At 40.4% G+C, this 13,240-nt stretch overlaps 1 protein-coding gene across 5 annotated transcripts in view; it reads right to left on the bottom strand.

Annotated features, from left to right (window-relative positions):
- The window catches only part of CDK19 (cyclin dependent kinase 19), a 270,457-nt gene that overhangs the window by 162,937 nt on the left and 94,280 nt on the right, over positions 1-13,240 (bottom strand). For 2 of the 5 annotated variants that reach the window (XR_009690968.1, XM_061131785.1), the window contains exon 1: positions 11,205-11,403. The exons of 1 other annotated variant lie outside the window; for it this stretch is intronic. Coding sequence is in view for 2 of the 4 variants with exons in the window: in XM_061131785.1 (XP_060987768.1) it covers positions 11,205-11,325 (121 nt within the window). In the remaining 2 variants the exon portion in view is untranslated. Of the gene's footprint in view, positions 1-11,204; positions 11,404-11,443; positions 11,600-13,240 lie in introns of those variants that run through there. 2 more of the 5 variants (XM_061131787.1, XM_061131786.1) reach the window with 2 other exon arrangements.

Genomic DNA, 13,240 nt, shown 5'->3' with positions numbered 1-13,240 from the left:
GTAGGCAAGGCTCGAGCTAAGAGGCTGGAAGGAGACTCGAGGAGCTGTAGAACTGCAGACACGTTTTTTCTCTTCTGGCAGATGCAGCAACCGCAGCATAACCTAAGACGTCACAACCTCTCCCCTGGCTGGCACAGCGGCTATAACCGTGTTCTCTCCTGGCTGAAACTGCAGCCATGGCACTAGACACGCTATATGCTCTCCTCTCGTGGCTGACCCAACAGACACAGCTGTGACACGGCAGTAATGCCGCTGCCTTCTAGGTGGAGCTCATGTGTGTATACAGCACAGAGTAGCCCGTGACCAAGCAAGTACCTCAAGACACGCGTGCACAGTGCTCCAAAGGATCTCAGCTGTTACACAGTCATTTACAAAACGTGGGGCAAGAGAGCCTGACCACGCCATCGTGGCGAATTTGCTCTCTCCCCACAGTGCGCCAAGTTGCTTCAGTCACATCCGACTCCTTGTGACCCCACGGACGGTAGCTCGCCAGGCTGCTCTATCCATGGGATTCTCCAGGCAAGAATACTGGGGTGGGTTGCCATGCCCTCCTCCAGGGGATCTTCCCGACCCAGGGATCGAACCCTCATCTCTCACATCTCTTTTCAAAAGTCTTCCTCTCAACCCAAATTTCATTCCCACAATCAACTATTAGCAAATTATTGTGAAAACATCCAGTTTCAGTCTTTGTAGTCAGAGATTACATCTCATTTACTTTTGTATCCTCATTACCTATGACATAATACTTGGCTCATGGAAAGGAATCAAACAATAAACAGTAAAGGATGGATAAATGAATGGAAAGCCAGAAAAGTAGAAAACAGGTGAAAAGAGATAATGGACGGATGGCTAAAAGACAGGTAGATGAAGACTGGACAGATGGAAACTTGGATAGAGGATAGATTGATGAATGAACACATGCAGAGATGTATATTATTGAGAAATTACTACTACATGACTTCAAGGTGTTCCTCTTGGGCATTATTGGCTGTTCAGTGGTTAGGACTCCACTCTTTCTCTGTAGTCAGGGAACTAAGATTCCACAAGACATGCGGCAAGGCCAAAAAGAAAAAGTGTCAGTCTTTGCTAACTGACCTTTCTAGTGGTCCCTTTCCCCTTTCAGAGATCCCTACTGAGCCTCGGACACAGAGCCTGGGCCCCACAACAGAAACCACCACAATGAGAAGCTCATGCAGTCCAACTAGAAAGTAGCTGCCACTTGCCACAACTAGAGAAAGCCCACGCAGCCATGAAGACCCAGTGCAGCCAAAAAATAAATAAATTTTTTAAAAAGAATAGCAACCCCAACTGAGGGCCAAACTGGTAATCTAGAAGATTAAATAAAGGAAATCTTCTCAAATGTCTTAGAGAGAGGAGTTGAAAATTTTGAGAATGAATTTAAGAGACAGGGAAGATAGAGAATAAAAGGTCAACATTTCTTAATAAACATATCTGAAGAAGAGAACAAAAGAGGAAACAGAGGAAGAAGAACTAAATAACAGGAAATAAAAAGTGCCCTAAACCTAAGAAAAGAAACGCCCACTTAAAAGATCCTTAAGAAACTAGCAGGATTGGAAAATGGCAATGAAGGAGTGAAAGTAGCAAGATGCAACTAAAGTCACTGTATACCACTTTTTAACTTTTGAAGTTCCAAGTATGTTCACAGATCATCTATTCAAAAAATAACCTGTAAAAGACACAAGAAACAAAGCTAGATAAGTGGATAGAAAAAAAAGACCTACACATTCTAGACAGACTCTGGTGAAACTTTGGAATTCATGGATAAGTGAAAACCCCTATAAGAGGAGAAAACCAAGTTTCTAATAAAGAAACTTCCCATGAGCAACAAGAAATGCCAAAAGCCATGAAGCTTAGTTTTGGGTTCTGAGAAAAAGAATTTTTCTTAATACAGAATTCTATATTCAGCCCAACAATCAATAAAGTATGAGGACAAAAAAACATTATCTGATATTCAAGAACTCAAAAATCTACACATATTATATGAAAAAGGTAATTTAAAAGATATCTTCAGCTAACCAACAACAACAAAAGACAATCCAAGAAAAACCAACCATGGGATAAACAGAAAAACTGCAAGCTAAGAAAGGGCAAAATAAGAAGATTCACTGGGTATTGATACTTGGAAGATTGTTGGCAAGCAGCACTTATTTGGTATACAAGTCTACATTTCCCTCTCTATGGGTCTCAGCATGCTAATTAATTCAGCAATAAATTACATAATTATAATATTTTAAAGCTGTTGAGTTAGTGGTTTCCAGTGTTCACTTTTAAAAATAAACCCATAGACAAAAAGCAGTGGATCAACTAGGAAGCTATAAAAATTATAAAAATCCAGGAGTCTGAGAAAGAGAGTAGGAAAAAATTTTGTTACTTTCCTTAACATTCACATTAGAAAGATCACTGATAATACGTAAGTTGACAAACTAAAAAAAAAGACATCTAAGTTTACACTTCAAAGTCATAAAAGAACTCACAAAAATCTTTAAACAACAAAGGTAATAAATTTGAAGCTTGAGATGGAAAGAGAAAAGAGGAGGTAGTGAAATCTCACAAAATTGCTCAGCTTTTTTAGGAAAGTCAACAGAAACTGCCTAAAGTTGATAAATCAAGACAGAATTACACGTATGTTACCTAGAGTTATAATGGTAAGCAATCAGCAAAACTTAAAGCAGAAACAGTTAACATGGGTTATCTCTGAGAAGTCAAAGGGGGCTTGGGAGTAGGCAGTAAGAAGGAAGGCTTTTTGTCTTCATTTTACATACCAACAAATTGTTGGGAGTTTTTTTTTTACTCATGTGCAACTATGCCTTGATAAATTTTAGTAGCACAAAAAATATTTCTACTTTGATACAAACACACTATAAAGATGAAAAGATTGCTGAGAAATTACTTAATAGAACTCTGGTTTTCTAAGTTACACAAGCTCAAATTACATGTAAATATTCAGAAGAAAAGAAAGCCAAAAGATTTTTTTAATTTGCACCATAATCCAAAACAACAGGACTCGCTCATGTCTAAGACACTCTTAAAATGCAAATATAATTGTAAAAGCGAAAGGGGAAAAGGAAACTAACTTTTTAAAAAGCAACACAGTTTGTGCCTCAAACTGCTTAGGTCTTTCACCAAGTGAATTCATTTAACAATCATAACAAAAAATAACTTTTCATGGCTGATTCACGTCAATGTACGGCAAAAACCACTACAATATTGTAAAGTAATTAGCCTCATATAAAAATAAATGAAAAAAATAAATAAATAACTTTTCTACAGAAAGATAGAACTAACCCCTCTATGAGGAAAGTTTTACCTTATTTTTCCAGCAGCCACAGACTTACCTTTCCGTCCAAATGTAAATATCTATAAATAGCTGTAAAATAGTTTGCCATAGCAGGACTTTGGTCTGTGGTCACAGAACAAAACAAAATTAGCTGGCCTACATGATAATTAAATCTATATCCTAATCATATTCATATTAGCAACTCAGGTCTACCACAAAGTCTCACTGAAATAATCTCTTTAAATAGATACACAAGTTTCAAACCTCTATAAGGAGGGTATGTTTTTCCTTCAGAAAGACTTATTCTATTAGAAACTAAAGATATTTTATAGAGACATAAATTGTTTGAGAACTTTACAGGTTTTTATTTCTCTTTGATCCATTACCCACTTCTGTATAAGAAATAAACCCTCAATAAAAAACTATTGCTCCACATTCGTATCTTGAATTACATCCTGTCCTCTCTCTGGAGACTCTCTTTTATCCTGCACAATGCATGCTCAAAATGGCTATTACAGGAAGTGTTGGACTATCTGCTATTTATAAACGGACAAAAATCTTTAAATAGTTCTCTCAGCTACCTCTTCATGGTTCTAGACCTTAAAAACTACCTGCTTTTAAAGAAATACTCATGTTGGTAATTCGAAATGTTAAAATGCTCTTTGAAAAAAGCAAAGAATGTGTACCTTTATTTTGGAATCCAAAGCTATCACGAAACTATATAGTCACAGTATCACAAGTTAAGGAACGAGTGGATCTTTAAAAACACATTAGTCAAATACTCTTAGACATTTACCACCAAGAAAATTCCAAATTGTAATATATTCCCTTCAAGCTTTCTATACTGATGTCCAACTTTCACTACACTACTTGAGAATTCTGAAAAAAACAAATATGCAATTTAACATCATATATTAATTTTTGATCCAGCATATCCAGTTCAAAATATAGTAAACAAAAGTAAAAATTCTTAATTCATCCATACTGACATCCATTGTACTTAAAAAAAAAAAAAAACCCTTTCCATGGATCTACTTTTTTCCTATCTAAAACTAAGACATGCCTTTCCCATACTGCTAAAATAGTCATTTGAATTTCCTATGCAAGCTAATAATTTAGAATTCCCTTTTTATATATTAATAGTTATTATTTTTAAAGCCTTAACATTTCTCTTCCTTATTCTCAGCCCTTCTATCTTCAGTCTTTAGTGCTTTATATTTGGTACCTCACCATATTTCCAAATAATTTCAAAACACTACTTCCAAAGGTAAAGAGCTTTTAGAAATTTAACTGACAGCAATACTAATATGCACAAAATACTGTACCTACTGGGCTTCCCAGGAGGATCAGTGGTAAAAGAATCTCCCTGGAGACACTCAAGAGACACCGGTTCAATCCCTGGGTCGGGAAGATTCCCTGGAGTAGGAAACAGCAACCCACTCCAGTATTGCCTGGAGAATTCCATGGACAGAGGAGCCTGGTGGACTACATACAGTCCAAGGGGTCACAAGAGTCAGTCACAACTGAGCGACTGAACACACACATACTCTCCTTCTGTACCTACTAGGATATTCATCACAGTGTACTAGGAAAGGGCTGGAGACAGACTAAATACCCATCAGGAGGGATACTTAAATGCATTATATGAGTCAATACAATGGGATATAATGAAAACTACTGTAAGCAATTGGCATCTCTGTATATAAGATGTATATTACATACAGGGCTAAAAAATATAGAGCAGCAACTGTAAGCAGTGTGTGCTCAGCCACTCAGTCGTGTCCAACTCTTTGTGACCCTGTGGACGGTAGCTGGCCCAGGCTCCTTGGTTCATGGGATTTTCCAGACATGAATACTAGAGTGGGTTGCCATTTCTCCTCCAGGGGATCCTCTCCATCCAGGGACTGAACTCGGATCTGTGGCTCCTGCACTGACAGGCAGATTCTTTACCACTGAACCACCTGGAAATCCCACTTAAAGCACACTACTACTTAGTAAACACACATACTCCCAAGAAAATTCCTCTAAAAAGGAAAACCAAGAATGGCTGTCTCGAGAAAGGAAAGAGGGTGACTGGGAAAAGGAAAACTTACAATACATTGTGCAAACTTTTTTTTTTTTTTTTGACTTGGAACAAACTCATCGAATGTACACAAATTACAGCGATTTGGTAAAACATAAAGGGTGGCAACCAGATTGTATAATCTTTTTTATGCATGGGCATTGACTACTAAATACATATACTTTTTTTAAAAGTAATCAACTATCCTTGATTCCACCCATTAATTGAAAGCTTTTCAGTTCAAGTACTTGTTTGCTTTATCAAATTATTTCAGCCTCAAATTTTCTTCTATTATCTTGAAAGAAAAGACCCAAACCTTCTGATTTCATTTGTTCACACTGTCACTCATTTTCATAGAAAGGTCACTTCACGGATTTAAGAACTTTTGCTAAGCCACCTGCTCAAAAAAAAAAAAAAAAAAAACCTCAATCCTGCTAAGTCCAATATCATTGCCACTGGCCAGTTTCTTGGTCACACTAACCACCTTTCTTGAGCCACACGTGGCTAGCGGCTACCTTACTGGACAGCACAGATGCATTTTCATCACTGCAGAAAATCCTATTGGACATCACTGTTCTAGACTAAGGGTTGTCAAATTATAGCCTGTGGGCCAAACACAGCCCACTACCTGGTTCTTTTCCTACTGGAACATAGCCATTTTAATTTGTGTTCATTTATACATTGTCTGTGGATACTCTGGCACTACAATGGCAGATTCAAGTAATTTTGACATAGATGGTCTGGTCCACAAAACCTAAAATATTTAGTTTCTGTATCTTTAGAGGAAAAGTTTGTCAACCACTGCTCTAGACAATCAAATTTCATTGAAAAGAATATTCCCTCTGGGCCTCAAAAACAAAGTTTTGAAGGCCTGAAGTGCACAAATGAAGAACCAATTAAACAAGCTCATGGTCACCTGATTTGCTAAGTACTAAAGGTACTTAATTTTTTAACATGAATCATATCAAAAAATTTCCTAAAATGTTTGAATGCTGACATTTTCTAAGCTTCTCTATAAACTCGACAGTAAAAGCACAGAAGACAGATTACTACAGTTAGCAATTTTAGAAGAGGTGGCTTAAGGGGGAAAAAAAATGCTTAACAATTCAAAAATTACCCACATTACTTATCAATCTATTAAAAGAAATGTATGGACTATCTTGAAAAACAGCATATAATTTCTTTGAGAAAAAAAGTTACCCTAGACCTAGTTAATGCTGTAGAAATATTTACATTGAAATGCTTATCTCATGTATTATCACTATATTTCAGGCTTTCAAAACAAATACAGAAAACATAGGTTAAGTATGTTTACCTGAAAAGAAAAAATATATATTCTTTCCAATTTAGGACATTTTTAAAATTTTAATGCAATTTTTGAGCATTCTTACATGCTCAACCCTATACAACGTGGAGACAGGAGGATGACAATGACCCATTTATAGTTAATAGTTTACAGAGCAGATTAATATCACAGTGATGTTATACACACAAGAACAAGAGGGGCAGAAACACAGATGAGTACACTGGGTGACTAAGGAAGACTTCTAAAGAAAAGCAATTTGAATTGGGTATTGAACTGTGAGCAGGAGTTTCCCAGGTTTGTGGGAGGGGGAAAGAGGAGAGAGAAATCACAGAGCAACACCATTCTGGTTTGAGTATAGAAAAAACAAAATGAGACATGAAAAGGACTTAGCAAATCCTAGAAAAATATGAGCAGTTGAAAGCTACAGAAGCATATGGCTTGAACACACTGAAAGAGGAGGGAGGTGGTGGCAGGCATAAAGGCTGTAAGACTGAAGACTTTAGGATCCAAATGCAAACGGTTTTTACGTGCCAAACTAGGGAATTAAGATCTGATGAAACCGAATGAGCCACAGAGAATGTACAGTTTTCCAAGAAGAGATAACGACATGATTGATTTTATTTTGTAGGAAAGTAACACTGGCAGCAATAACACTGGATCTAGGACTACAGTGAGAAAAGACTAATGGCAGAGATCGACTTGGCTAACGTGCAAATCAGAGATGATGGTCAAAGGTAATGATAGCGAAGATGAAGAGAAACCAGATTAAGAGAAGCAACTACATGAGGCAGAATCTACTGGCCTGAACTTCTACTTTTTTAAAATGCCCCTCATATGCGACACTTTCCCTTTTCCATATTTTTTCGATATAGATGTAGTATCCTTTGCATGGAAAGTTTACACAATAAGATAGTCAAAACTGGAAGCAATATGGTCTTCTTCGTTTTTTCTCCCAAGGTATTAGGAGGGAAAACACATTAGAAAATGCAAGAACTCAAGATTCAAGAAACCAGGATTATAGGCTTGTCTTTGACAAAACTATGGGCATGACAATCTCTTAAAACTTTGGTTTTCTCATTTGTAAAAAGAAATTAGACTAGATGACCTAAAACCTTTGAAAGTTCTAAAATATTACGATCGTTAATAATATATCTTAAATCTTTGGGAGGTCTCCAAAAATGCAAATACTATCACCTATATTAACTATGAACCAATGTGAAAAATCCATCAAAAACAAGCAGACACTATTGTACCTGTCATTTACCTAAATGTATCTACACATACTGATTACATTTATTGTGAAGGATTTCATGACAGACATTAAGACACGTAGTTACCAACTACTTCTCATCTGAAACCCTTAGGCAAAACTGAAACTCTGTAAGATGGCTCTGTCAGCCATTTCACTTTCAATTACTGTATTTCAAAATATCCCCAAAAAGGAGCATTCTTTTATTGGAGTGGTTTCAAAAAGCTAAATGAATGTCTGCAAAGTTGAATGGTATTATTGTTGGGTATAACAGTTTTCAGACATAACGCTAGTATGGAATCATATTTGCCTGAATCTCTTACAAAAGAACATTTTAAACAATATTCCTTTATCAAAGAAAACAAGAAGTGTTTCAGACTTGATAAATATGGTCTTGAGATTTGTAACCATACTGTTATGTGACTTTTTCTTAATTTTGAAAGAAAAACTGTACTACAAATTCTTGCTCATAAAGTCTAGAAATATTCTAGCTTCTCTTCAAGAATAACTTTTATGACTGATGGAAAAAAAAAAAAGTTGAGTCAAAAAATCCTCTTCCTTCAGAACAAAAAGATGAAACAAATCTCACTTTTATTAAAGGTGAAAAACCCAGGTGTAAATCTTGCATCTCCATTCTGTTACAAATTTATGTAGCATAATTAACAGGGCCTAAGTTAGAGTTATGTTTCAAAGGAAATAACATTCCATGGTTTTGTAAACTCTACTATTAAACTATAAGCAGAGGCTTTTCTAATGAAGCTATATGTTACATTACTACTTCTAGTGTTTCTTCTAGAGACCTGAACAATTTTTTGCCTATATGCTACATTATATACACCAGAATAGTTCCTCTTTAAGGTACTCATGTGATTTCTCTCTTGCTCCCTAAAATAGCATATACTTCTGAGTTAACCAAAATAAATTCTGGAAAGAGCTACACTGTAATTTACCATGATCAGAGTGTAAAATCCTTTAGGATGCAAATCTGTATCAGTTTAGAATCATCACTAAAAACTTTCCGTTCTTTCAAATCAGCTGGTATCAATGAACACAAAATTAATCTTGCTACCAAGGCACAAGAGATGTGGGTGTTCAGTATGAAGCCTCAAATCTCAACTAGACTCTTTGTCTAAGAAAAGAGTCTTTATATTGATTTTTCTTACATGTAATTTAGTTATTTAAACTAATGCTTTCAGGTCCTAAAAGTTTTTTTAAGTATAAAAATTTTGAAGATATACAAACTGATCTTACTCTACCAAAGAGGCTTTATTAATTCTAATCAAACAAATTTCACTCAAGAAGGAAGTGTATTCAAATCAAAAATTTTATTAGAGGGGAAAATATTCAAAAAGAATAGAAGCAGGAATTAATCTATTCAGTGTTGTAGCCTGTGCTATTCAAATACAATTCAGAAGCAGAATTTTTTTAACTTTTTTCAAAAGTTGCCTACTTAAAAAAATTTTTTAATCCTTAACAACAAAATTAAAATACATTTTAAAAATTCCAGTTCAAATATATTACGAAGTCAGCATGAGGAATATGAAAAACACCACCTCTGATTTGTTTTGTAACGCTAACGTCCAAACAGAAAAGCTAGATGTTCTTTCCCCAAATATATCTGGTAAGACTCCCACAGGAACACCAGTATAACAAGCAGCATAAATATTCCAAAAAACAAAATACAACTATAGTACTTCGCACTCCAAGATATTCATTCAAGGACACCTGGCAATTAACTAAAGGAATTACCAGAAAAGTTTACAAACAACTAAATATTCTGGGGCCCATTCAGCTATAGCAAGAGAAAAAAGTTATTTGCAATAATAACAATCCTTTACACTTGTAAAGTACTTTGTATTTTTCACCATCCTTCATGATAAAACAGTTTATAAAGTTGTGCTAGCTGCTTCCCTGTATGAAATCAGCAAGCAAGCGAGCGCGCGCACACACACCCACACACCACTACTACTTTGATCCTAGAGTCCATCAATCAGCCCTGTCAATTACAAAAGCGTGCGCAGAACGATAAGCAGCACTTCAGATCTTTCCATCGTCGGTATGGCTGATAATCAGTTCATTCAGAAATGTTTCGCTACGATCCTAAAAAAACTCTTCCACATAGTTTGATCGTCTTTAAAGTTTAAGAGGGATAGGCAGATGTTCCCGGGCTCCCTAACTCTGGGGAAGGGGAATTTCTGCCAGGATGGGCCCTCAGGTGACGACTGACTTAAACCCACCCTTCTCAGGCAGGGAACTGGTTCCACCTGTCCTGGAGTACGAGCCTCGTGCCCTCCAGGACGAAGGACAGGCGTTTTTCAATACAACGTCCAGCTCTTCTTCTCCTAAGAGAACAATCAGTAAGAGCTTACTAAGGGGTCCCTAAAATTGTCTCTCACCGCCCAGGAAAACAAAGATTCAGGCCCAGCACTGTGTCACTCGAATTCCGTTCTGGATAATCTAGGTGCCCAATAAACCTCAGCACGCAGTCGTCTGGCAGAGGATGGGGTGGAGGACGTTAAGAATACCCAAGGTGAGGCGAAATGAGGTACAAGAACGAACTCGGAAGTTCTGCCAGCAAAACGCGGTTCGTCTCTCAGAAGACCCTACATTCGAGGGGAAGGTGCGGAACTGGAAACTAAGAATGGGAGAAAGCGAACTCGCAGCCTGGCGAAGCGGCGTGAAGAAGTGGCCGCCAGGCACACGACAGGAACAGAAGGGACTGCGCCGAGGGACCACCGGGCTGACTGGCCCCTAGGGCCAAGGTGCCTAACGGCTCACACCAGTGAGGCTGGCGAGGACCCAGGCGCTCGGGGCCGCCCGACAGACTCCTCCGCGAGGTTTCAAACCGCCGCCCCCGGGAGGCGCTCAGCCGATTGGAAGTTCCAGCACGACCGTCACCAGCAGCCCAGGGCCGGAGCGGCAACTCCTCGGCGGAGCTCTCCCAACCGTCTGCGTCTCCCCTGGAGACCAGACCCCCACACACAAACTCCACCTCCAACCGAGGTCCCAACTCGAGTCCCGCCGCCAGCTCCTGGCACGCGGAGAGCGCCCTTCGGGACCAGACCTACGCCCCCCAAGCAGGCTGCGCCGCGGGAGTTCGACGGGCGCGACGCTGGGGTCTGGCAGAACCCGAGTCCCTGAGAGTCGGCCCCGGGACGCAGCCCCGAGACCACCTCCCCCTCGCCCCCAGCCCGGGCACGGCCCGTCTGGGCTTCGACCCACCCATCCCGCGAGGTCGCGGGCTGGGCGAGGACCCGAGCAAGCCTTCTCCCCCCGCCCCTGCTCTTACCCATCTTTTCGCCTCGCCTTGTAGACGTGCCCGTAGGTGCCGCGTCCCACTTTGCACCCTTCGTACTCAAACAAATCCTCCACCCGCTCCCGCTCCGCCGCCAGCTTCGCCTTGAAATCATAATCCATTGTCTGCTTTCCCCATAGAGGCACCGGGACGCGGGGGCCGCCGCCGCTCAGTCCCTCCTCCTCCTCCTCCTCCTCCCCCCGCGACCGCCGCTCCACTTCTCCAACAGCCACCTCTCGGGCGCGCGCGCGCGCGCCGCCCGCCGCCCCGCGATTCGCCTTCAGCAAGGGACTTCTCGGCGGCCGCTGTAGCCACCTCCTCCACCTCCTCCTCCTCCGCGGCGGCGGCGGCGGCGGCGGCAGCTCCCGCAGGCAGCCCCAGTCCCGCCTCCCCCCTTCATTTCCTTGTTTTGGAACCTGGTGGGCCGCGCCGCGGCTTCCTCGAGCTCATTAACGAATCCGCCCGCCCGCCCCGAAGTCGCGGAGACTGCCGGGAAATATAGTTCCTTTTGCCTCCGAGACGATTGAGTTTTGTGGCCGAAAGAAATACAACTCCCATGCTGACATGGGTCGCTATAGCCCCGCCTCCAGGAGGCATGCACGCCTGCGCACTGAGGCCGCCCCCACCTCAGGTAGCGCTGGACTGCCAGTTCCTGCGAAGGTAGCAAGCGCAAAGTTGCAGTGTGCTTTCTGCGAATCTGTGGGAGCTGGTGGAAAGAAGGCCCTTATTCTGATTTAAGGAAGGTACTCTATTAATAAACTGTCCCCGGGCGAGAAGGAGAGTGGAAAGTATTTAACAAGCGCCTTGCCCAGGAGTTTGCTCCAGAGGTTTGCTAGGCAAGGACTGTGGTTAGGGCAGTTACACTGAAGATTGTTGTTTGTTTTTTATGGCCATTGGCCCGCCTCTTGCCCCGCCCCATCCAACCGCTCATTGGCGAAGAAGAGAGAATGACGTCCTCGTTGATGCGTGGGTATCCCCCGGCTTTGGCTTCTTTACGGCTCTTGATTGGTAATTGGATGTGCTCGGGTCTTCCTGATAGGTTAATCTTTTTTCTTTACGATGCAAAAACCGTATTTCAAAAGCTGAACATTCAGCGGTTTCCTCGTTCTAGCATCAGCCAGAGAACTTTCGCGCCCCAGCAGCAAGTCTTCATTTTCTTGGCATTCTAATCATGATCTCTTCCTAGCATACGTAGCCAAGGTTTTGGCCATCTGTCTAAGGACAATAAAACTACCTGCGGGATGCAGCGTTTGAAAACAATCATTTGGGTTGGACTATTGAGGGGTTTTTGTTTTTTTATGGTTTTTCCATAATAGTGACGTTTTCCTAGAATGTTCAAGAAAGTCTCGTGCATAAAATGTATCAGATGCTTGTGATACAATTTTAAACCTGGTTAGTGCTAGAATAGGACTTACATAGAGGAGAAAATAGTCAATGCCACCTGAAGGGGCAAGGAAAGTTAATAGTGACCTGCCTGCTAGGTTTTGGAGGAAATCTGGAAACCTGGAGGGAGGAGGAAAGAGGACCGTTTATTTATTACAAAGTTTCCTGGGAAACTTCCTCAGATCTTGATGTAAATCATGAAGTATCTGAGTTTGTGTTGTTTCCCGGCACTATAATAAGTGCTGGAGATGCCAGATGAAAACTGGTCTTTTCCACTGGGGACTAAAACGTATTGAAATAATAAACATGCAAGCAAATTAAAAACAAACTGCGTGGGTACAAAGAGCAATAGAATAGGATTTCCGGAGGAGTCAGGGTAGGCGTCATGAAGGAGGCAGTTTTTTCAGCCAAAATTTGAAGAATCTTATGTGGAGGACAAGTGGGGAAGTAAAGAGCAGAGAATTATTTCTCGCAAAATGGCATGTGCATGTATCATGAGAGAACCTAATGTATTCTGACAAATGCAACTAGCTTGAACATTACAGATTAATTAAGGCAGGAAAAGGGGGTGGTTAAGAAATGACTGGAGAGAGAAACAAAAGTTCAGATTATGAAGAGTTATATATAGTAAGTTCCTGGAAGCTTTA

The sequence above is a fragment of the Dama dama genome, chromosome 28 (genome assembly GCF_033118175.1).
Source record: "Dama dama isolate Ldn47 chromosome 28, ASM3311817v1, whole genome shotgun sequence".
NCBI lineage: Eukaryota > Metazoa > Chordata > Mammalia > Artiodactyla > Cervidae > Dama > Dama dama.
Note: the sequence above shows the minus strand (reverse complement) of the source record. Positions and strands in the feature narration are given on the sequence as shown.